Here is a 22,247-nt window from a genome sequence, read left to right as displayed (position 1 = left end):
AAACAAGGGAGATTTATATGGATTCTAGCCTTGGAGCTCATGTTTCCAGGAAGCATCCTGAACAACAAAGTTGTGGAAAACGAAAGCGGAACAACGCTTTCGTTTTGTACGATTTCCTTATCAGGGCCTTAACCACGCATGTGCTGAACCACGTACATGTGTGGTTAAGTTAAGAAGGGAGTCGGCTGAGGAGGACAACGCGATCAAGGAGGAGGTAAGTTGGGCTGGGACTGGGGCTGATTTTTGGAGGGGGTGTGGTGGGGAGTTTGGGGTGATTAAGGTTAGGGGCGGGGAGGAGAGGTCAGGGTTTAGGTTTTAGGGGTGGGGGTTGGGGTGCTTTAGGTTTTAGGGGCGGGTGGGGAGCCGGGGTATTTTTAGTTTTTGGGGGTGGGGTGATTAAGGTTTAGGGGCAGGGAGGGGGGTCAGGGTTTAGGTTTTAGGGGTGGGGTGGGGAGTTGGGGTGCTTTAGGTTTTAGGGGAGGGGGTTGGGGTTGCGGTAATTTTGGGGTTGGGGTGGATGTGGGGGTGGGGGGGTTGCGGTAATTTTTAGTGGTCGGGGGCCAGGGGGGACGCATGCTGGAACCATGCATGCCGTTCACTAATGCCTTTACCAGGAATGCCTTTTCCAAAGAAAAATCGTTGTTAAGGCACTCATGGTAAAGACATTAGTGGTAACAACGAGGTCGTTGTTCCCACTTCGTTGTTAAGGCATGCGTGGTTCGAGCATGCATTGTTCCGACCTATAACCCATGTTTCCCCTTTATGGGAACTGTTTCATTGGTTAGTGTGGGAAATCATACGGGATATCTTAGAGCTTTGCGAGAGGTTGTTTGCCACCTATCTCTTAGTTTTGCAGCCCCCACTGGAGTTCCTTCTGCTCCCAGACCCACTGCATAATGTGACTACTTATGGGGTGCAATACCATGGGAGCACAAGCAGTCAGGGAGAGGTGGCAGCGAATGGACAACAGGAGGACCCTGCGGGCACTGTGTCTCCGCTATGCTGGGGTTGTGGTGATCCTACACCAGGCTGCTACTTCTCCTCAATTTGGGTTGTTATTGTGCCTACTGCTGGATTGCTCACATCTCTTGCTCTGATGCCTCACCTCACATACATGCATCTGTGGTCTCAAATGCCTCCCGTGATATCCAGGTTGCCTGCTGCAGTATTGAGGTGATGTCATACTCCTCGTGCACCGCTCACCATTCTTGTAGCAGGTCTTTCTCCCACTGGGACACTGTGGGACACGTTAGTATGTATGAGGGGCTCCAAGGTGTCTGGATCAGCTGTTTTAGTGACAGAGGTGCCATCATCACAGCTCACCATCAGTATGGCCAATAATAAGCAGGGTGTTTGTGGGTCTGGCGTGCATTTGACAAATAATCATTACAGAGCATCCACCAACTTGGCTAGGAGGCCTGTCCCAGAACTGCTTCATTAAATAAATTCTGACCAGCAGACGAGAAACCTAACCATAAAGTTGGGGCCATTAAAGTCTGCCTACAGCCTTCCTGCCTATCTTCAGCTGTAGGGGGATCTTTCACCTGGAACCATTAAGTCGCAGGGTCCACCTTAAAGGGTATGTGAGACAATTACATAAGTCATTTATCCCAATCTCTTCACTCACAAGAACATATAATATAATGGTCTGCAGATTCCGGAAAGAGAGGGGGTTCAGAACAGCCAGCATGGTGCAGATGATGAGCAGAACCCCACCAACTATAAAGGCATTATTTTCCTAATTCCTGATAGGTGACACAAGGGCATTACACTATGGGATTGTTCCATTTAACTCTTCAAACTTTCTGCATTACCTGGAAATTTACATATGTAATAGGTAACAATCCACAGTGACAACATCAAAGATATATTAATGACTACATAATATCAAATATAACTATAACAAATGAGTAGATGTGAAGTTACAATAGTAATCTACACCTCCCTGCGTTTGGAGACCCTGGGTATATAGCGATGCTTGAAATACATGTGCAGGTCAATATTATTGACTCGATACTATGAAATCACCCTCACACTCCATTGGAATTGCCCTGTCAGGAGGGAGTATAGCAGACTGTTGGTCCCAGTGATATCACTCCTAGTTCTTGAGCTTGTAATATGCACAGTGCAAACTGAATAGTCTCTAGGTGCTGCAGTTTCCCACTAGTTTAATGGGCAGATAGGCAAGTTCTATGTGAAGAAAATATGACGGTTTTAATATATTTCTAAATGATGTGTGGTAGGCAGGTGCCACTGTTTCTTTGCTAGCTGTAAAAAGGATCTGCTGTGTTAATGCATAGGCTCATAGCCAAGGAAAGCAGTCTCTTGAACTTACTGTGTATCTGAAATCAAAGTACAATTCTAGTAAGAAGGAACAGACACATTGCTTGAGATGACAGATAAGTACAACTTGGATTCTACTCTGTAAATACGGATATTACATTGACTGGAGCATGAGTTGTGTCATGTATGATCACCCTACTCCCTCCCACCTCAACAATCTGGGTAAAATTTTTATTTATGCACACCTAAACACAACCTCATTGAGGTTTTCTTGATTTGATGGAATATGTTGCCCCCTTAACATTAGTAAGGCTGGTGGTATATGTAAGGCAGATGGGTGTTAGGCCTATGCGAGTGCATGATGGTATGAGAACTGTCTGAGAACTGGCCAAGGAGTGGCACTATGCTTAATTTATGCAGGCCGCAAAAGGTGGTGGACACCTACACTCATTTATGGGGACTGTGACATACTTTTCATCATCTCACTGTGACCCAGCAGAAGACAGAGAAAGGCAGCAAATAAAGAAAGAAGTAGGAAGAAAATGATAGAAAAACTGTGACAGTGGGAGAAAGCAGAGTGAACAAAGTGACTGCAAGAGTGACATAAAGAAGCAGTGAGTGTGGGGTGCGGGAAGAAAGAGACATGAGGCAGAATCAAGAACAGGCAAGCCTTGGTATTTGACAACCTCTGCAACTGGAAGCCCAGCGGTGGGTTTCTAAAAAAATATTTTGGGCACTTCATTAATTTTCTTCACAAATTAAGCACTGATTCCTCCCCACCAATTCCTACTCCATTTATTAAAGATACCAGAAACCCAGCTCTATTAATACGTCAGCTATTGTGATTTCTGACCAGCAAGTTGCAGGCACCTTCTTTACAAATCAAATAGATAAAAAGAAAGTAAATATTTTTTGCAATCATAAAGGATATACTTCCAGGAGCTCAGCCACACCAGGAAGGTTGGCCAGTTTCTTTCCTTCTGTGTCTTCTGCATACATAGTAGCAAACAGGAAAGGGCCATTCAGATGTTCCACAAAGGCCGCCTGTAAACAAAGAGAGTACTGTCAGTCCAAACTTCTCAGGCTTGAAAGCACCTTCCTCCTAAGGTGATTTAGTTTAAAAGCTGCATATGGCATGAGAGTACTTAGATCACCTTCTCTTATGTAAGCCCAAGTAGCCCAACATAGCTGAGAGAGACCCACCCACTTAATGGCAAAGGGCGACAAATCAGGGTTACCAGAGGACTGCTTAATGCTAGCGATACCATGTTTCAATCCAAAGCTGTCCTATTACAAATCACTGCGGTCTAGTACACAAGTCCAATTGCGTCAATTGAAATGTACCAGATCCTGAACTACTGGAACAACTTGTGACGGTCTCTTGATTAATGCTTGGAAAACCTAGGAGGTGTTTGTACACAATATATACAGAAATTCTTGCAGTAAAGGAAGTTGTGTTCCTGATTTTTAAATAAATTGTCCTGGGTAGAATTCGCCTAAGCCCCTGGTGAAAAATCAACTTTCTTTTCCAGAGGAGCAGAGTGAGGGTGTTCTAGCGCTGAGGCCAGTCTTTGAGCCAAGCACATAAAGCACAGATGTTCCTATTACATTTATATGCTCTTTCTATTTCAAGAGGCCACATCTCTAGAAGGATCAAGACACAACAGAGAATGCCCAAAGACAGGATACCAAAATGGAGAACTGTTTAAACCACTAGGTAGGAGGAGAGGCTTAAGAATTTAGACATGGAGTAAAGGAGGGATATGGCAGAAACAGTACAAATTCAGATTCAAAAAGAGACTAAATGCACTACAAAGGATAAAAAAAAATAGAGGACTAGTACTGCTAAGACTGGAACCAATGCTATGGTTGTGGAAAGGGAGGCTAAGGAAAAATATAAAAAAATATTATTTTGCATTCATTTTCAGCACTTTTATAAACTTTGCTGGTATTGCGAGAAATAAAAGTGGTACATTATTATGAGGGGAGCAGCGAAAAACATTTATGTGTTAGAACCATACAGGATGGGATATAATAAGGCAGTTCTAAGGACAGGTTAACTTGACCTGCAAATCCTGATCAGGTGACATATCTTATGTTTCAGTGCTTCTATAGGAAGCGTCAGGAATCGATCATACATTAGGGTCATAGCATTTGTTTTCTTACGTTCTTGTAGTTTTGTTTTTCCTTTTAGAAATGTAAGACTACAGGTATCAAACGGAATCTAGTACATGATGAGATACCAATTACAGGACAACTTGAGATTTCTGGGAACCTGACTTTGAAATCAACAGTCAGAAGTGAAATACATCAACAACGACTGACAAACTACAACTGGTTTCTTCAATAATCTGTTGCATACCAGTGGCTAATAGTACATTTACAGATAATTACTGGAGTTTACGCTGCCCAGGCCTGATAAACAATTTTACCACCAGACGTTTTACCTCTGCTGGAACCATCCAGACTAGGAATGTGCTGTGGACATATCAAGGAGGAGCTCATAGGACAAAGTTACAATGTGAATTATTTTACTTTTAAGAAACCAAATCTAACTTAGGAAGACATCATTGAAGAGCATAATAGGGTATAATTTATTGATTTGTAGAGGGGAAGCTCCATCCTAGGAGCCCAGCCGAACCTGTAGTGCTTGCTATTCCACTGGCTCATAACGAGGTGGTGAATATCGGTAAGGTGCAAAACGGGCTCAATAAAATATGTAAATATCATTTGGCCACTTATTTAACATTACTAGAAAACATTCCTACACCAGGTAGTAAATCCTTACACTAAAGGTTTTTACACCACAGAGCCTTACCTCTTTGTGTAGTGCAAAACACTTAAGCTGCTTACAGCACCTTCTATTTCCAAAGTAAAACAAATTTACAATACCTGTCTGAAATGAGTAGACCAAAGCCAAGCATTGGCTGACACGATATTGTCTAATATCACCTGAAGCATCTAGCAGGAGATGCTAAGTACCGTAATATTTTATTTGTCATTCTAACAAAAAGCATCTCACACCCAAGGTTAGTGCATAGAATCATATGGTGTGTGGGTTTTTTCAGACTACGAGCCTGATTACAACTTTGGCGGAGGGGGTTAAGCCATCCCAAAAGTGACGGATATCCCGCCCGTCATATTACGAGTCAATTATAGCCTATGGAACTCATAATACAGTGGGCGGGATTTCCGTCACATTTGGGATGGATTAACCCCCTCCGCCAAAGTTGTAATCGGGCCCTATTAACAGAAATCATGAAATCATGGATTTTGAGGTACATAACTGGAACAGCATCCTGTACAGCTAGTCTTTGCATCTTTCCATATACTAGAAACACAGAGAGAATTAAGGGATTTACTGACAAGCACACAATCTCTTGGTGGAGTGTCAATGCCAGGTTAAGACTAGCTCTCCAGGGTCCAAAGTCAGCAACTTAACAAGTAAACACCATCTCCTCCTACCGTGTGCCTCTCCAGCTCCTTCTGCCTTCTAAGTTCTTCCTCCTCTTGGTGCTTGGCCAACTTCTCATTGTGAAGCAGCTCTTCAATGGAGTCCTGATACTTCACACTCCCCATTTCTCTCTGGAAAACCAAAGAGATTAATCATGACCTATTTGGGCGGACTAGCTCCACATTAGTGCCTTTCATACTGGAAAAGCATTAAATAGTAAAAAAAATACGAACAAAAGCCATTAATAACATTTTTTGTGATAATGTATTAATAATATTTATATGAAAGAATAATGTATGGTTGGAGTTGGACATAGCTAGATCACCTCATAAATTAGCAAAGCTCCTGTTCCAACATATTTTCTGTTCCAACTGATTTAAAAGCAGAAGAACCACTTGGTTTCTGTTAGCAGAACCTCAGTAATCTTTGCGGTTGGGAACCTTCGACCTGGCTTCGTGTATGCCACAGAACCGCTAGGTGAAATGTGAATATAGTCACAGACCATTTAGAGCAGAGCTGCAATTCACATATTTTACTTTTCGAAGTTGTTCATGACAGGAATGGGTGACACAAACAGGAAAAACCAAAGGGCCCCAGACACAGAAAGAAATTTCACCGCGCAAGAGCCATCTAAAACAAACTTCTGCTTTGTAAGTGAATTCTGAGTGGCTCAAACATTGCACTGCTCATTATCATCTGTGTCTACAGTGTATCTGCAGCAGCAGCAGATGCAGTAAAGACATAGCAGTACCCATCAGGCATACTCAATCTCTATATTTGGCGGCGAGTCATGCAGTATGAAAGCAGACCAGGGAGTCCATTGGCCAATGATAGAAATGGGGTCGCAAGTTAGCAGTGGTTTACACCCTGTCCAAGTAGGGACCCTCAGTCTAGTCAGGGTAAGGGAGTCACAAAGCTAAGATAACCCCTGCTCACCCCCTTGGTAGCTTGGCTCAAACAGTTAGGCTTATCTCAGAGGCAATGTGTAAAGTATTTGTACACACATACACACAGTAAGTCAGTGAAAACACCACAAAAGTACTCCACACCATCTTAGAACAATAGCCAATATTTATCTGAGTAGAACAAGACCAGAACAACAAAAATCCAACATACACAAATAAAGATATGGATTTTCAAAGATGAAATGTAGTATAGTGCTTAGAAATACCATGGTTCCAACTGGGGCTATCACAATGGCTAGATGGAGTTGCTTACAACAGTCCAGCGCCACCCGTGAGGGAGCGTGGCTGGCCACGGAATTGAATACACCCTGGTTCCAGTAAGTTGGAAAACAATGAGGAAACAAATACGTTGCACAGAGCCGGGCGGTGAGGCATCGCTGGAGCCGGTGCGGCATTGGTTCCTTACTGCTAGGCAAGGGAGGTGAGGCGTTGGTTCCTTACGGCTGCAGATAAGCTGATGCAGTGTTAGTGGCCAGGTGTCGGTTCCTTACGACAAGGCGGGAGTCGATGAACCGAGCAGGTCAAGATGCTAGCCGTAGACTTATCCCGGTCACGATCACACCACGGGGCCCTAGGTACCGCAGCAGGGTCAGAGCAGGGGGACACGGACATCAGTGACACAGCACTCTGGACTCACACTGTGGCAGAACTTTGGAGGCACTGCGGTGGCATGAGGCCTGTACTGTATGTTGCAGTTGTTGCTCTCAGCAGGGACCACGGCTCCAGTGCAGGCAGCCGCATGGAGTCAGAGAGCAGTGCTGGTTCCGAAGTCATTCTGGAAGTCAATGCACTAGTTTCTTCCTTGTTGCACCAGAACTCACTCCCAACGGCCCAGGAACTGGATTTGGCACCACTTGGCAAGTCAAGACTCTCAGCAAGGGAGCCCAGTCATCGGCAGGTGACGTCTTTGCTGTCCCTGAGACTTCCTAACAGGAGGTAAGCTCAGTTCAAGCCCTAGGAGAACCTTGGAAAGCAGGAGGTAGAAAGCAAAGTCCAGTCCTTTCACTCCCAGGACAGACGCAGCAAGCAGCAGGCCAGCACAATAAAGCAACAGGCAGAGTGGCAGTCCCTCCTACAGGATCCAGCTCTTCTTCCTGGCAGAAGAGGTCCAGTACTTATACCCATTTCTGTCTTTGAAGTAGGCAAACTTCAAAGAGAGGTCTTTGTAGTGTACAAGTCCCTGCCTTTCCCTGTCCTGGCCCCAGACACACTTCAGGGGGTTGGAGACTGCATTGTGTGAGGACACGCACAGCCCTATTCATGTACATTTGTCAGCTCCTCCCACCACTCTAGCTCAGGAAGACCCATTAGCCTGGTGATGGGCCATCAGGATATGCAGGCCACACCTCAGCTCCCTTTGTGTGACTCTCTAGAGTGAATGCACAAAGAGCCCAACTGTCATCCTGACCCAAACGTGTATTCAGTAGACTGGCAGAGGCACAGAATGGTAAAGCAAGAAAATACCCACTAAAAGTGGCATTTTCAAACTTACAATTCAAAAATCAACTTCACCAAAAGATGTATTTTTATATTGTGAGTTCAGAGATCCCAAACCCCATATCTCTATGTACTCCAGATGGGAAATTACATTTAAAATATATTTCCAGGCAGTTCCCATGTTACCTATAGGAGAGCTAGACCTTGCAATAGTTAAAAATGAATTTAGCAGTATTTCACTATCGGGGTATGTAAAACACACCAGTATGTGTCCTATCTTTTAAATACACTGCATCTTGCCCATGGGACTGCCTTGGACCTTCTTTAGGGGTGACTTATATGTAGTAAAAGGGAAGGTTTAGGCCTTGCCAGGTCGAAATGGCAGTTTAAAACTGCACACACAGACACTGCGGTGGCAGGTCTGAGACTTGTTTACAGGGCTACTCATGTGGATGGCACAGTCAGTGCTGAAGGCCCACTAGTAGCATTTGATGTACAGGCCCTGGGTACACACTGTGCACTGTACTAGGGACTTAATACTAAATAAAATATGCCAATCATGAAGAAGCCAACCACCAATACAATTTAGACAGAGAGGATATGCACTTTAGCACTGGTTAGCAGTGGTAAAGTGCCCAGAGTCTTAAAGCGAACAAAAACAGGTCAGAAAAAAATAGGAGAAAGAAGGCAAAGCGTTTGAGGATAACCCTGCAAAAAGGGGCCTTTCCAAAAGCCAATCATTAGATCAGGTGTTCACTAATAATGATCTCTTTGTTTGTTGATAGCTAAGCAAGCGCAGCAGCATTTCTTCCCAAAATACTGGACACTTTTGAGAAGCAATTAAATAAACCCATAATCATATAGGTACATACGTGATACAGTGGTGTTAATAGTGATTAATGAGATGGTATAAGGACAAACAATAAGGAACAAAATCAGATTGTTTATATTTTGTACACTAACAGTCAGTGTTTGTGGTGGCTGAGTACAGCTATGAAAGAAGGCTCTGGAAAGTGTGAACGGTAGATGTTAGGTGATCTGATGTGTCACTTTGAAGCTAGTGTTATCCAAGTTGACTTTTGAAGGTGTCTTAAACGCTAGTGTGATGAACATCTGCTGTTGTCTGACAGTAAATTTCAATGTAAAGGAATCAGGAAGTAGAAAGACCAGATTCTGGTTGTTGAGCATGGAAGCCAAGGGAATTGTGAGTAGGATGAACTTCAGGTTTCATGCAGGGATATAACAGGAGAGCGGTTAGTTCGGTAAGTAGGGAAGGCTCCTTGGAATCAGACAAGCAGTTTATCCCTTTTTCAAGGCAATAAAAATGCAGGTTGGTATTTTGTGCTGAGTGGCAGAGTGAGAAGACTGAAGACTATTTCTGTTGTGAATTTGATGACATTGTATGAGGATGCAAAACATACATTGGCCAGGAAACAAACTGTTGTAAGTAGTTTATTTTTCTCAATACAAGAGCATTGATCGGGCCTTTGGCTATGTTGAAAGGGAGGTGGAGCGGATGTTAAGCATCTGTACCTTGTTACTGTGAAGATGAAGGTTTCCAAGTACATGCCTTAGCTGAACAGTAATTTGAGATTTTTGTTTCAATGGGATGGAGCAAGACAGTCTGGTGGAAATGGTGTAACAAACTTTATCACAAAGTATGGGCAACAACTTCTCTGTCTAATCTTTTTCCTCCATTTTCCTCCCCTGCACACACTTACACAAACTGCAAAGATTACACAAACTGCAAAGAGTACCTATCAGTTAGTCCATTTCAGCTGAGACAGTCATTCCGAGGATTATGTTAAAATAAAGGAGTAATATTGCATCCGAATTACAAATTCCACAGTGTTTCTCGGGTGCTGTATTACCACATCATTACAAGTTCTGCAGGTCAGAATGGCATATACCACAATAAAACTGCAGTTTTCCTCTACTGCGAGGTGTAAAACTCACAATATTGCAGTTTTTCGCTGTGCGTTCTGAACACACAAGTAGGAACCCAGTGCTAGCTCCTGTTTACTCCTAAACTCGGATGAATGCAACCCTAAAAAGAAGGTCCGGACTAAACCCAATGAGAAATTCTGACTTGTGAATCAGGAAGTGGAAGTTGCCAGCTAAGTGTGCAAGAGCAAAGACTTCTGTGAATCGGGTCCCTGGAGCCGATGCAAGGAGCATTGTCACCCTAGGGCACGTGAACATTTGCCAGCACATTGGTATTCTTCTATATTTCTCTTTAGTACAAATGAACAACTTCATACAATTAGAGGCACTGGGTAGGCACCTGTTAGAAAATGACACCATACAGATGTGAAAAACAATGAATGTGCATGTTATTTTAAAATACTATAAATACTCTGATGGACCCTGTAGTTTAAGACAATTATTACTGACTGAAAAGTACTTTAAATTACACGCCTGATGGTTACCTGAGACAGGCAGCCTACAGCTACCTCAATCAGAACATAAACCTATAGTACCTCAATTGGCTCAGATCCTTGGCCACCAGGGCACTTGCTCTACCTGGCAAGGCTTTTTCTGGAAAGTGCTTGTATCGGGTCAGGATACAATGGACCTGGATCCGACCAAAAAACTCTGCCAGGAACTGGTTTACTGACTCTCTACTCAGAATGTGGCCCTGGCTCTGTCTGAAAGTGGTGCGCCGAATGCTTGTACTTCACATTCTCTTGAACCAGCACAATGCGTATGTAAGCAACGCTAGTGCATGCACTGTAATGATGTAGCACAGAGATGAGGAGAATAGAGGTGCTGTCAATAGCAGCAGTGCACAAGATCTGCCCTCACACTACCTCCCAGTTAAACAGCCACCAAACAGCAGATAATGGGCCAGATTCAGTGTGTGATGCTCGGAGCAGTATCAGTTGGGATGGCGGAAGACATAACGCCCACCATCCAGACCGTACTCAGTCTATCAAATTTAGAGATGTCCGCTGGCCCAGTGGTCACGCCTGTGCCTTGAAAGGAGCCACCATCACTGCACCTGCTTCAAGGTACAAAAGGTTTGGTGAACAGCCTACATCAGTTTTGACAGGCGTTCACAGAACATTTAACTGTTTTGTTTTTCAGGAACAAACTCCCAAAGAGAGGGAGTTTGTTTATGGGAAACAAAAATGAAAAAACGAATGACCCCCCCGCCACAGCCTTGAAGTTTGCTTCTACGGAGAGGAGGGGACAATATGGATTATGTCTGTCTTCACCACCAGTCTTTCCTTGGCGGTGACGGACTTAAAAAAAGAATCACAATAATTACACAAAATAGAGCGGGTGGCGTGATGGGTCTACTTTGATGTCCCTGACACCATCAGGCTGTGGGAATAAGCTTTTTGTCATAGGGCAATGGGGTCTCTGTCAATGGAAAGCTTATGGTCCATTTGTCTCTTAAAAAAGTTTCTTAGTGCAATATATTTGCAATGGAGTACACTTTCCGCTAAACTCTAAATCAGCCCCTATAATTGGCAAATTGATGGGGCTTCAGGAGTTTTATGGTTTTCAGGTCCTTACAAAAGCTTTAGGTGGCTCTGATCTAGGGCTCTGGGGGAAAGTGAGAGCCGATGAAGTATGGAGCACCAGTAGCACTTATCATGGTAAACAGTAATTATGCCAGTCACAGCTCATTGTTGCACAAAATATATAACAATATAAGCTATCCAAGTCTGCACAGTAAGGAATACTGCCACGAAAGTCTTGGTAGTTTATTGTCTCTTCCCATTAAAGAATTTGTAGTAAGTGTGAAAAGAGAAGATCGAAGGGTGATAGAGCTCTTCTGAGTTTCTGTATTCTGGCATTCCTTTGAAGAAATATTCAAAATAAATACTTGTTTAAAAAAGGCACTTATAAATATATCCTCTGATCTCATGCTTTGTATTGTGACATAAGAATTAAAGTTTGTAGTGACAGCTGATGTTTGATTTCTCCTTGCGCTGAAAATAGCAGACAAATGCAATCACTGATTTAGAGTTTGGCGTATGAGTACTCCATCACACCCATGACAGATATCCTGTCCGCCTTCATACAGGTGTTTTAAATCTTTTTTTTCTTTTATTATAGTAGTGCACAAGAGAGTACATAAAGACATCAAAAAAGTAATCACAATATTTCATAATTACAATCTTTTCAATCACTGTACCATCATATCAAATTATTACATTCAACACCAAATTCCCTGATATATTTCAACATATTAGATTGATAGTATTTCCTCCTAAATATCATAATCCAAACAGCGCTACCTAACTCGTTAACCATTGTGAAATGGGAGCCCAGATTTTCGCCCCACCTTTTTGTAGCACCCTTGCGGGCATACAGACTAATCTCCAGATAATACATCGAGAGTATTCGAGCTAACCATTGGTGATAAGTTGGGGGATCAGGTTTTAGCCAAACCTGAAGCAATACAGCACCGCACCGCACCGCACCACAGCCAAAAATACAAAATATTGATATTAACCGATATTCTCACAATCATCAATTCCTGATAATTCAAGTTGGGATATTAAACATTTTTTCCGAGTCAAAATAGCTTCTAGAAAATTAGTGATTTCAAGTTTATCACAGCAAAAAAAAAACATGTGTCTCAAGTCTGCATCTGAGTTATTACATCGCTGACAAGTGAAACTAACACTACGTCACCATTTGGCTACTTTGGCAGGGCTATAAAATAAATTAAATAATGTCTTATCATGCTGTGCCTGTGGTCCAGTGGACAGCAGTACTAATCTGCTAATTCTAAATATGCTAAAAACAAATCTTCATTAGAGCCCATCCGTCAGCTCCTGTTCTCCGCTTGTTTCACCAAATCATCCAACATAAATTCTATGATCAACAGGTAGAGTTTGCGGATACTGTAATCCGTCGACCCCGAAGCAACTCCATCAGTGGCACTTTCTTCCCACAAGAACTCTCCCTAAAGTCTTTCATCAAAAAATCTCTAAACTGGAAACATTAAAAAGAAAATCCCTTTTATCAAGACCAAACTCATCTTTCATTTGTCCAAAAGATTTAATTTGTTTATCTGTTAAAGTCCCCAATTCTCTGAGCTCCATCTTGTGCCCATTTTCTACAATAATTACTCCGAAAGATAGCTGGGAGGATTAGAGCATTCCATAACGGTGTATAGTGATTATAACAACCAATTCCTATTTTGCACTTCACTTGCTGCCATAACTTGAACATAGTGCTAATTGCTTTAAATGTAACCTTTTTTTTAAATAACTTGGCTCCACTATTCTCAAAAAAGCAGCATCCACCCCAAATCAAACTATAAATTGGCAGGAGGCCTTCCCCTAGCACTTTACCAGGGTGATCTGCTAATATTAGCATTCGCATGAATTGTTGTAGGGTGGCAGCCTAATAATAATTCTTATAATTAGACACCGCTCATCCACCCCTCTCACTTAGCAGCCCTAAATACTTAAAAGCCCTTCAAGCCTTAGGAAATGAGCATATGAAGCTCCTGGCTAACTCTTCCATACGTTTAAACCAAATATGTTCAAATTGCAACGGAATAGTCCTAAAAAAGTTCAGTACCCTGGAAGAAAGAACATTTTAATAACATTGCATCACCCCACTATTGAAACGTGTACATTATTCATTGGCTACAGTTCTCTCTTAGTGTTAGCTAACACCAGAGCCAAGTTTCTTTCAACTATGTGATCCAAATTGCTTGTTATCCTAACCCCCAGATATTTCACTTGGTCAGTTCTTGGTTTGTTCTCCGCACATACCATTTGATTATTCAAAATCTGGCACTTATTCCCATTTAGGAGCTATCCCGACACCTTACCGAATCTTTCTGTTATTAAAGCAATATCAGCCTCAAAGGCTTGTATCTTAGTACTAAACCCATACGTTTCCATTGGGACTAAAAATGTGTTGTTTAATAACATTCCTATTAATGGATCAATATATAGAGCAAAGAGCAGGGGTGAGCAAGGACACCCCTGACTTATGCCCCTTAATATTGGAAAAGCTTCTGATTCTAGTCCCGCAACTTGTAGTCTTGCAGTAGGGTTCTTATATGGAGCCTGAATAGCCCCAATAAAACCTAGGTCTATATTGCTCGACCTTAGCACTGCCCATAGGTATTTCCAGTTCACCCTATCAAAGTTTTTTTCAGCATCAAGTAAGATCAAGGACATCTTATCAAATAACTGTATTACTAGTCTAAAGTGGTCAGTAGTCCCCCTTTATGGGATAAACTTGTGCTGCCAGGAGGACACCAATTTACTTATCACCGTATTCAGCCTGGAAGCCAGAACCTTCGCATAAAGCTTAGCATCCCCGTTAATTAGAGAAATAGGCCTATATGACCCTGGTTCAGTTGGGTCTTTCTCTTTTTTTCTCAAAGACAATGATATGCGCAGTCAACCAAGATGCCAGGGCTTGGAGTCTAGCCTGAACGCCCTTGAACACATAAAAAAAAAATCATCCCTTAATTCCTGAAAAAAAACACCTTATAAAATTCCAAGGTAATTTTGTCCTGTTTGTAGTAAAGTACCCTCTTTTTGGCATGGTTGCTTGTGTAGAAAAGTACCCTATTTTTGGCATGGTTACCCCCACTTTTTGCTTGCTATCAGTATGCCCAGACTGTCTTCACTGGGATCCTGCTAACCAGGACCCCAGTGATTGTGCTCCTTCCCTCAAACATTTGGTTGCCTAGGATTTTTGTACAGTCCACAATTGGCATACAGGTGCCCCCTTATAAATCCCTAGTATATGGTACTTAGGTACCCAGGGCATTGGGACACCAGGGGTTCCCCATGGGCTGCAGCATGTATTGTGCCACCCATGAGAGCCCATGCAAAATGTGTTTGCAGGCCTGCCATTGCAGCCTGCGTGAAAAGGTGCATGCATCCTTTCACTACAGGTCACTGCACCAGGTCACTGGAGGTCACCCCTATGGTAGGCCTTCCTAGCCCAGAGGGCAGGGTGCAGGTCCCTGTGCTTTTGGCCATCCCTGCATGAGCAGAGGTTCCCCTACGAACTCCAGTGTGGGGAAGCCATTATTACCCCTGTACTGGACACTGGTCACCACTACATGTGTCCAGCTACATAATGGTAACTCCAAACCTGTGCATGTTTGGTATCAAACATGTCAGAATCATACCCCAATACTGTTGCCAATATTGGTTGCATGATTCCATGCAATCTGGGGGCTCCTTAGAGGACCCCCAGTATTGCTCCTACTAGTCTCCTAGGGTTTTCTGGGCAGCCCGTTCTGCTGCCATCTGTCAGACAGGTTTCTGCCCTCCTGCTGCTTGACCAGCTAAGGCAGAACAAAAGATTTCCTGTGGGAGAGGGAGGCAATACCCTATCCCTTGTAAATAGTTGTTACAAGGCTTGGAGGGGGTAGCCTCCCAAAGCCACTGGTTTGCTTTGAAGGGCATATTTTGTGCCTTCGTTGCATAAACCGGTTTGCACCCACCCAGGGACCCCCGGTCCCTGCTCTGGCACGAAACTGGACAAAGGAAAGGGGAGTGACCACTTCCCTGTCCATCACCACCTCAGGGGTGGTGCCCGAGAGCTCCTCCAGGTGGCCACTCAATTCTGCCATCTTGAAACAAAGCTGTGTAGAGGCCCCGGGGAGCATATGAGTGGCCAGGTCAGACAGGTGACATCAGAGACCCCTCCTGATATATGGTCACCTTGCTAGGTGACCAACCCCCCTTTTAGGGCTATTTAGGAACTCCCTTGTGGGTGGGTCCCCAGATATGATGTGCAAGACTCCACCAGGACTCCTCTGCATTGTTTGCTTCTACTTCTTCCATTGAAACCGCAGCTGGACTCTTCAGGAACCAACAAGACTGCAACTCCCAAGACAACCAAGCCTTGCAACCTTGTTTCCCCTGCTCCTTCAAGCAACTGTAACATTTCCCTGGCTATGCATCCTCTGGGGTTGGCAAAACTTCAGCTTGCACCAAGAAGCAGGAAGGAATCTCCCTTGGAGTGAAGAAGTCACTCTCCTGCATTTGCAGGCACCTACAGCAATGACGTCCGGCTGCATGGATCTGCTCTCCTCTGGAACTGCGTATATCCTGCATCACAGGTGGTGGTCTGGAGTGGTCCCCTCGGTCTTCTCTGCCAGCTGGCCAACTTGGGAGACGGTGAGCCATTGCCTCTCCTTGCAGGACAGTACCCCTGTGCACTACAACTCTTGCAGCTACCAAGGCTTGTTGTCTCCTGATCGGAGGGATTTTCAGGCTCCGAGTAGCCCCAGACCCAGCACTACATCCCGCCAAGCATAGTGTCCTCTCTGCTGCTCCAGCGACGTGGGACTCCTCTTCAGGTGTGCTGATTGGGCCTCACTGCAACTTACTGTTCCTGAGGCGGTGGGTTGCCTGTGGGGGCTGTGACTGCTTCTGCTGGCTCTCCTGACTGCTGAGGGTCAGCCTGGACTCCCCTCAAAGGGTCAAGCCCCCTGGACCTTGCTGGTCCACTTCAGACTTGCAAATCTTCTTTTGCTTCTTTTTGCATTTGCCAAGGCTTGTTGTTGGTTCACCTAAACCACTGACCATCTGCGACCCGTGAGCGATATGAGACACCATCTGCACCACTTCAAGGACTACTTTTCAGCTCCTGGGCTCCACAGCTGGTCTTCTTCTTCCCCTGTCGTCTCGGATCTTCATCCACAAAAAGGTGGGTAGTAGCTCCTGCCCCCACTGGGCACTCCATCGTGGACTGAACTCTGTCTCCTTCTTTTGCAGGTCCTCTTCTTCCGGGATCCACCATTGGTTTCTTCTGTTAGTCCTTGGGAAGTGGTGTTGAAAACCAGGGCGGCTTTTCTGCCAAAAGTTGTCACTCCTTTTCATACAGGGCAGACTATTACCTTCCATCTTTCAACCCTCCTCCTCACCACTCGAAGGAGGAAGAAAGGCTTCACCGCTTGGACCCTAAAAGGGCGCTTAGTTTTTACACTGAAAGGACAAAGGACTTTCGCCTGGAAGATCAGCTGTTCGTGGGTTATATTGGACAGAGGAAGGGCAGAGCAGTCCATAAAAGAACAATCTCCAAGTGGGTTATCCTTTGTATCAAGATCTGCTACTCAATGGCGAAAAAGGTTCCCCCTGAGGGTATCAGAGCCCACTCCACCAGGGCTAAGTCTGCTACTTCGGCCCTGGAAAGGGTGGTTCCGGTGGTGGATATTTGAAATGCAGCAACTTGGGCATCCCTCCAGTGGGGGCAGGGAAAACAAGGTGAAGGAGGGTTTAACAGAAAGAGCTTGAAGCTCACTAACCCACCTAGCCGAGGTTATGGCAACGAGAAAAACTGTTTTAACCACTAAAAACCTTAACGGGCAAGAGTGCATAGGCTCAAACGGTGATCCCATTAAAAAGGTTAAAACAAGATTTAGGTCCCACTGAGGCACATGAAAAGGAGTGGGAGGAAACGTATTAAGTAAACCCTTAAGAAACCTAACCACAATAGGTGATTTAAACAATGAGGGCTGATCCGGGAGACAAAGAAAGACTGACAGAGCAGCTAAATAACCTTTAACTGTAGCCACTGCATAACCCTTCTTTGCTAAGTCCAAAGCAAATAATAAAATATCAGAAAGGTGGGCCTTCAAAGGATCAATTTGCTTTTCTCCACGCCAAGCCACGAATTTTGCCCACCTGCCGGTATAAACTGACTTAGTGGAGTGTCGCCTGGCCGATAAAATAACATCCACTACATCTGGTGGGAGGGAAAAGGAACTCAGGTTTGCCCGTTCAATCTCCAGGCATGAAGGTGCAAGCTCTGGAGGTGGGGGTGTAAAACCTTCCCCTGCGAATGCGAGAGGAGGTGTGCCCTGAGAGGGAGACAGATCGGCACACTGAGTTGGAGAAGGTCCGTGTAGCACACCCTTCTTGGCCAATCCGGGGCTATTAAAATGACTTGAGCCCGATCTTGGCAAATCTTCCTCAGAACTCGAGGAATCAAGGGTATGGGGGGAAACGCGTAAAGCAACTGGTTGCACCAAGAGATCTGAAACGCGTCACCCAAAGCTCCTTGCACCGGATACTGGAGGCTGCAGAATGACGGGTAGTGCGCGTTCTCCCGACTGGCAAATAGATCTATCACCGGAGAACCCCACATCTGAAAGACGTGCAGGACCAGATCCGGATGTAGACGCCACTCGTGATCGGCCGAAAGATGCCGACTGAGAGAGTCCACACGCACGTTGAGCACCCCAGCCAGATGATTTGCTGTTTGCTGAAGCCAGGACCAGAGACGCAGAGCTTCTCTGCAGAAAAAATACGGCCCTACTCCTCCCTGCTTGTATATATACCACATTGCGGTAGTGTTGTCCATCAGGACCTGAACTGACTGACCGCGAAGGGACCGGAGGAAGGCCTTAAGAGCCAGACGTATCGCCCGCAATTCCAACAGATTGATATGTAAAGTCTGTTCTACTGGAGACCAATGACCCTTGATCTCCAGTTCCCCCAGATGAGCTCCCCACCCTAGAGTGGAAGCATCCGTCATGACCATGGCCACCAGGGGCGGCAGTGAAAACAGGCTTCCTTGAGAAAGGTTGCCGTCCACAGCCCACCATCGTAAATCTGCTGCAGTATCTCTGGAGATCGTTATCGAGATCCCCTTTGTGTTGAAACCACTGCCTGCGGAGGCACTATTGGAGAGCCATCATGTGCTAACGTGCATGAGTGACCAACAGAATTCAAGAAGCAAACAGACCGAGCAGGCGTAAGGCCATGAGGACTGGAACAACTACTCCATTTTGAAAGATTGGAATCAACGCCTGAATATCCTGGATCCGCCAAGGAGGAGGATAAGCATGATTCAATGTTGTATCCAGTACTGCTCCTATGAACAGGAGGCGTTGAAAGGGCTCCAGGTGAGATTTGGGTACATTTATCGAAAAACCCAGCCTGAACAACAATTGAGTTGTCATCTGCAAGTGACGCAACACAAGCTCTGGAGACTTGGCTTTGATCAACCAATCGTCCAGGTGAGGGAAAACCGATATCCCCTTCCTTCTGAGACTTTCTGCCACCACTGCCTTCACCTTTGTGAAAACTCGAGGTGCTGAAGTAAGACCAAATGGGAAGACCGCAAACTGGTAGTGTTGCAACCCCACCACAAACCGGAGATACTTCCTGTGCGACTTGAGTATAGGGATATGAAAGTACGGATCCTGCAAGTCGACAGACACTATCCAATCCTCTTTGTTCAACGCCAGAGGTACCTGCGCTAGAGTCAGCATCTTGAATTTCTCCTGTTTGAGGAACCAATTCAAAATCCTCAGGTCTAGGATTGGTCTCAAATGGCCATCCTTCTTGGGGATCAGGAAGTATCTTGAATAACAACCCTGACCCCTTTCCTGCTCTGGAACCAACTCCACTGCACCTTTTGACAATAGGGTCTGAACCTCCTGCTGTAATATGGTCTTCTGAACAAAACGAGGGATGGGGAGGGATGGAAGGAGGAAACTCCTGAAAAGGGAGAGCATATCCTTTTCTCACAATATGTAGAATCCATGAGTCTGATGTAACTAACTCCCACTCGTGGAGAAAAAGATGTAATCTTCCCCCTAGAGGAGAAGTATGGTCGATAAAGGGAAGAAAATTAGGGCTGCTTCCCTTGCTGTTGTCCTCCTGAGGAAGAGGATAACGTAGGGGGCTGTTGGGTGGCCCCTCTCGTCCTAACCCTCCTGCCCTCTAAAGGACCAATATGGGAGGCTGGTAGGCTGCTGGACCAAGGACTGGGGTCTCCCTCGATAAGCTGCTCCACGTCCAAACCCCCTGAACCTCCTAAAGGACCTAAAAGGGGTAGCAGAGGAGGCTTGCAATTCCAAAGACTTCGCCGTGGCCCGGCTATCTTTAAAGTGCTCTATGGCAGAGTCTGCTTTATCTCCAAACAGTTTTTCCCCATCGAAAGGTAAATCCAAAAAAGTAGTCTGTACATCTGAAGAAAACCCAGAGGACCTCAACCAAGCGTGCCTCCTGGTAGCAATAGATGTACCCATTGCCCTGGCCACCAAGTCCGTAGAGTCCAAGCCAGACTGGATTATTTGTTTCACCGAAGCCTGTGCATCAGACAGGAGTTTTCCATATGGTCTCTGTACATCCTGCGGCAGGTCAGGAACCATGGCCTTCGCGTAGTCCATGAGGGCGTGGACATATCTACCCAGTACACAGGTAGCGTTTGCAGCCTTGAGAGCCATGCTGCAAGACAAGAAAGTCTTCTTTGCGGATTGCTCCATCCGCTTGGATTCCCTGTCTGATGGAATCACAGGGAAGGAGCCTGGAGCAGACCATGTAGAGCAAGAGGCCTGAACCACCAAACTCTCTGGGGTAGGATGTTGTGATAAAAACCCCTGATCACCAGCCGCCACTCTGTATCTCCTTGCCACAGCTCTATTCACAGCAGGCGACGATACAGGCTTCCTCCAAAGTTCTAATATGGGCTCCGTAAGAGCCTCGTTGAATGGAAGCAAAGGGTCTGCAGAAGCCGAAGAAGGATGCAGGACCTCCGTTAAAATGTTCGTCTTAACTTCCGCAGCAGGCAATGGAAGTTCCAAAAAGTACGCTGCCTTCCTGATCGCTGTGTGAAAAGAAGCTGCCTCCTCCGTAAATTCCCCCGGTGAAGGCAAGTCCCACTCCGGGGAAGTATCCAGTGCACTAGCCGACTCCAGGCCTTGATACTCTCCCAAAGGCTCGACAATCTCTCCTTCCTCCAACAACTGCCTTTGATAGTCTTCCTCCTGTAAGAGCCGCAAGGCCTTCCTGCATGACCTCAAACGAGCCTCCAACCTCGGCGTTGACATGGAATTTGCTGCCGTCGAAGTCACCGCTTCAACACTTGATGTGGAACAGGAGAGGATGGTTGACTCCGTTCGAATCCATCACTCGGATCCGGCACTGGCACGGATCCTAATGGCGCAGAGGATGCTCGCGGCTCCACCATCAGCGCGGGCTGACGGGGTGATGAAATTGGCGCAATAGATCTAGAAGGCAACGTCATGGGATCCACAGGGCCTCGAGGCGTTGTCACTGGCGCCGGTCCGGTACTCTCAGCCAGATAGAATGGCATAAACGGCGCCGCCTTACTAAGCAGGGGAGCCCAACGAAAATGATAATGGAGCCGTGGGACCAGCAGGTGCACCAGCTCGGGCCATCGCATTGAACATAGAGAACATGGCATTCAAAAATGACGCAGGATCCGCTACCGGAGCCGGGAAGGCAGGATACCGCTGGTCTCCCTGATGCACCTGTGCGTGCTGAACATCAGACTCCTGAGCAGCAGGTGAAAATTGAGGACTGTCCGGAGGCGCCACAACCTCAAAGACAGACGGCGCCGGAGAAGTCTCAGGGCTCTGGGGTTGAGGAGTCACCGTCGGACTCGCCTCCCACATCGCACTTCGCCAACGAGATGGAGATCTCGATCTTGATCGGATCCAAGCCGAACAACGCCAGGAGTCATGACAGCGCTGTTTCTTATGCTTCTTCCAAGAAGCATGGGAAGAGGATCTACGATGGCTCCTATGTCCCTTCTTCGCCTTAGCCAAAAAGTTTGGCCTCCCTTTCCTTTAACACCTTTATATTCATGCTCTGGCAAGACACACACTCCTCAACATCATGCTCAGAGCTAAGACACCAAAGGCAATCTTCATGAGGGTCAGTGACCAACATGCGACCCCGCACTCTCTGCATGGCTTGAAACCGGACTTCCTAGGGGGAGACATTGTAACTAACAATTCTGATAGCAACCTCCAACAGAAGCGAGAGCTAAGAGAAAACAGTTAACGGCGAAGGCACGAAAAAAAGAGAACTGACGTCAGCACGCCAGCGAGGACCTCTTATTGGCACGGTGACGTCAAACGTGCAATTGTGATGTCCTCGTCGATGTGGAGAGCTGGGAAGAAGATTTTCCGTCGGATGCTGGCGCAAGGGTGAATTCATAAGGTAAGGAATCATAAGGTGAGGATTCCAAAGGTAGTTGTAACCATCAGAAAGGCTGGTATCCATTTCTTCATGTGTTGAACATACTCCTGATCCGACAGTAACTCCCTATCAAAATGACCACGTTTTTTTTTCACTCAAAGCTCTAATTTCTATCACTAAAGGGTTATGATCCGACATGATTCT

General features: G+C 45.5%; 1 protein-coding gene across 3 annotated transcripts in view; it reads right to left on the bottom strand.

Moving 5' to 3' along the window:
• Window positions 1-22,247, bottom strand: part of DRC3 (dynein regulatory complex subunit 3) — a 160,115-nt gene that overhangs the window by 63,490 nt on the left and 74,378 nt on the right. For all 3 annotated transcript variants that reach the window (XM_069210086.1, XM_069210088.1, XM_069210087.1), the window contains 2 exons: window positions 5,749-5,868; window positions 3,215-3,327 (listed from right to left, as the gene is read on the bottom strand). In XM_069210086.1, the coding sequence (XP_069066187.1) occupies window positions 3,215-3,327; window positions 5,749-5,868 (233 nt within the window). The remainder of the gene's footprint in view (window positions 1-3,214; window positions 3,328-5,748; window positions 5,869-22,247) is intronic.

This window comes from Pleurodeles waltl, chromosome 10, assembly GCF_031143425.1.
Source record: "Pleurodeles waltl isolate 20211129_DDA chromosome 10, aPleWal1.hap1.20221129, whole genome shotgun sequence".
Lineage (NCBI taxonomy): Eukaryota > Metazoa > Chordata > Amphibia > Caudata > Salamandridae > Pleurodeles > Pleurodeles waltl.
This window is presented reverse-complemented; position numbering and strand designations above follow the sequence as displayed.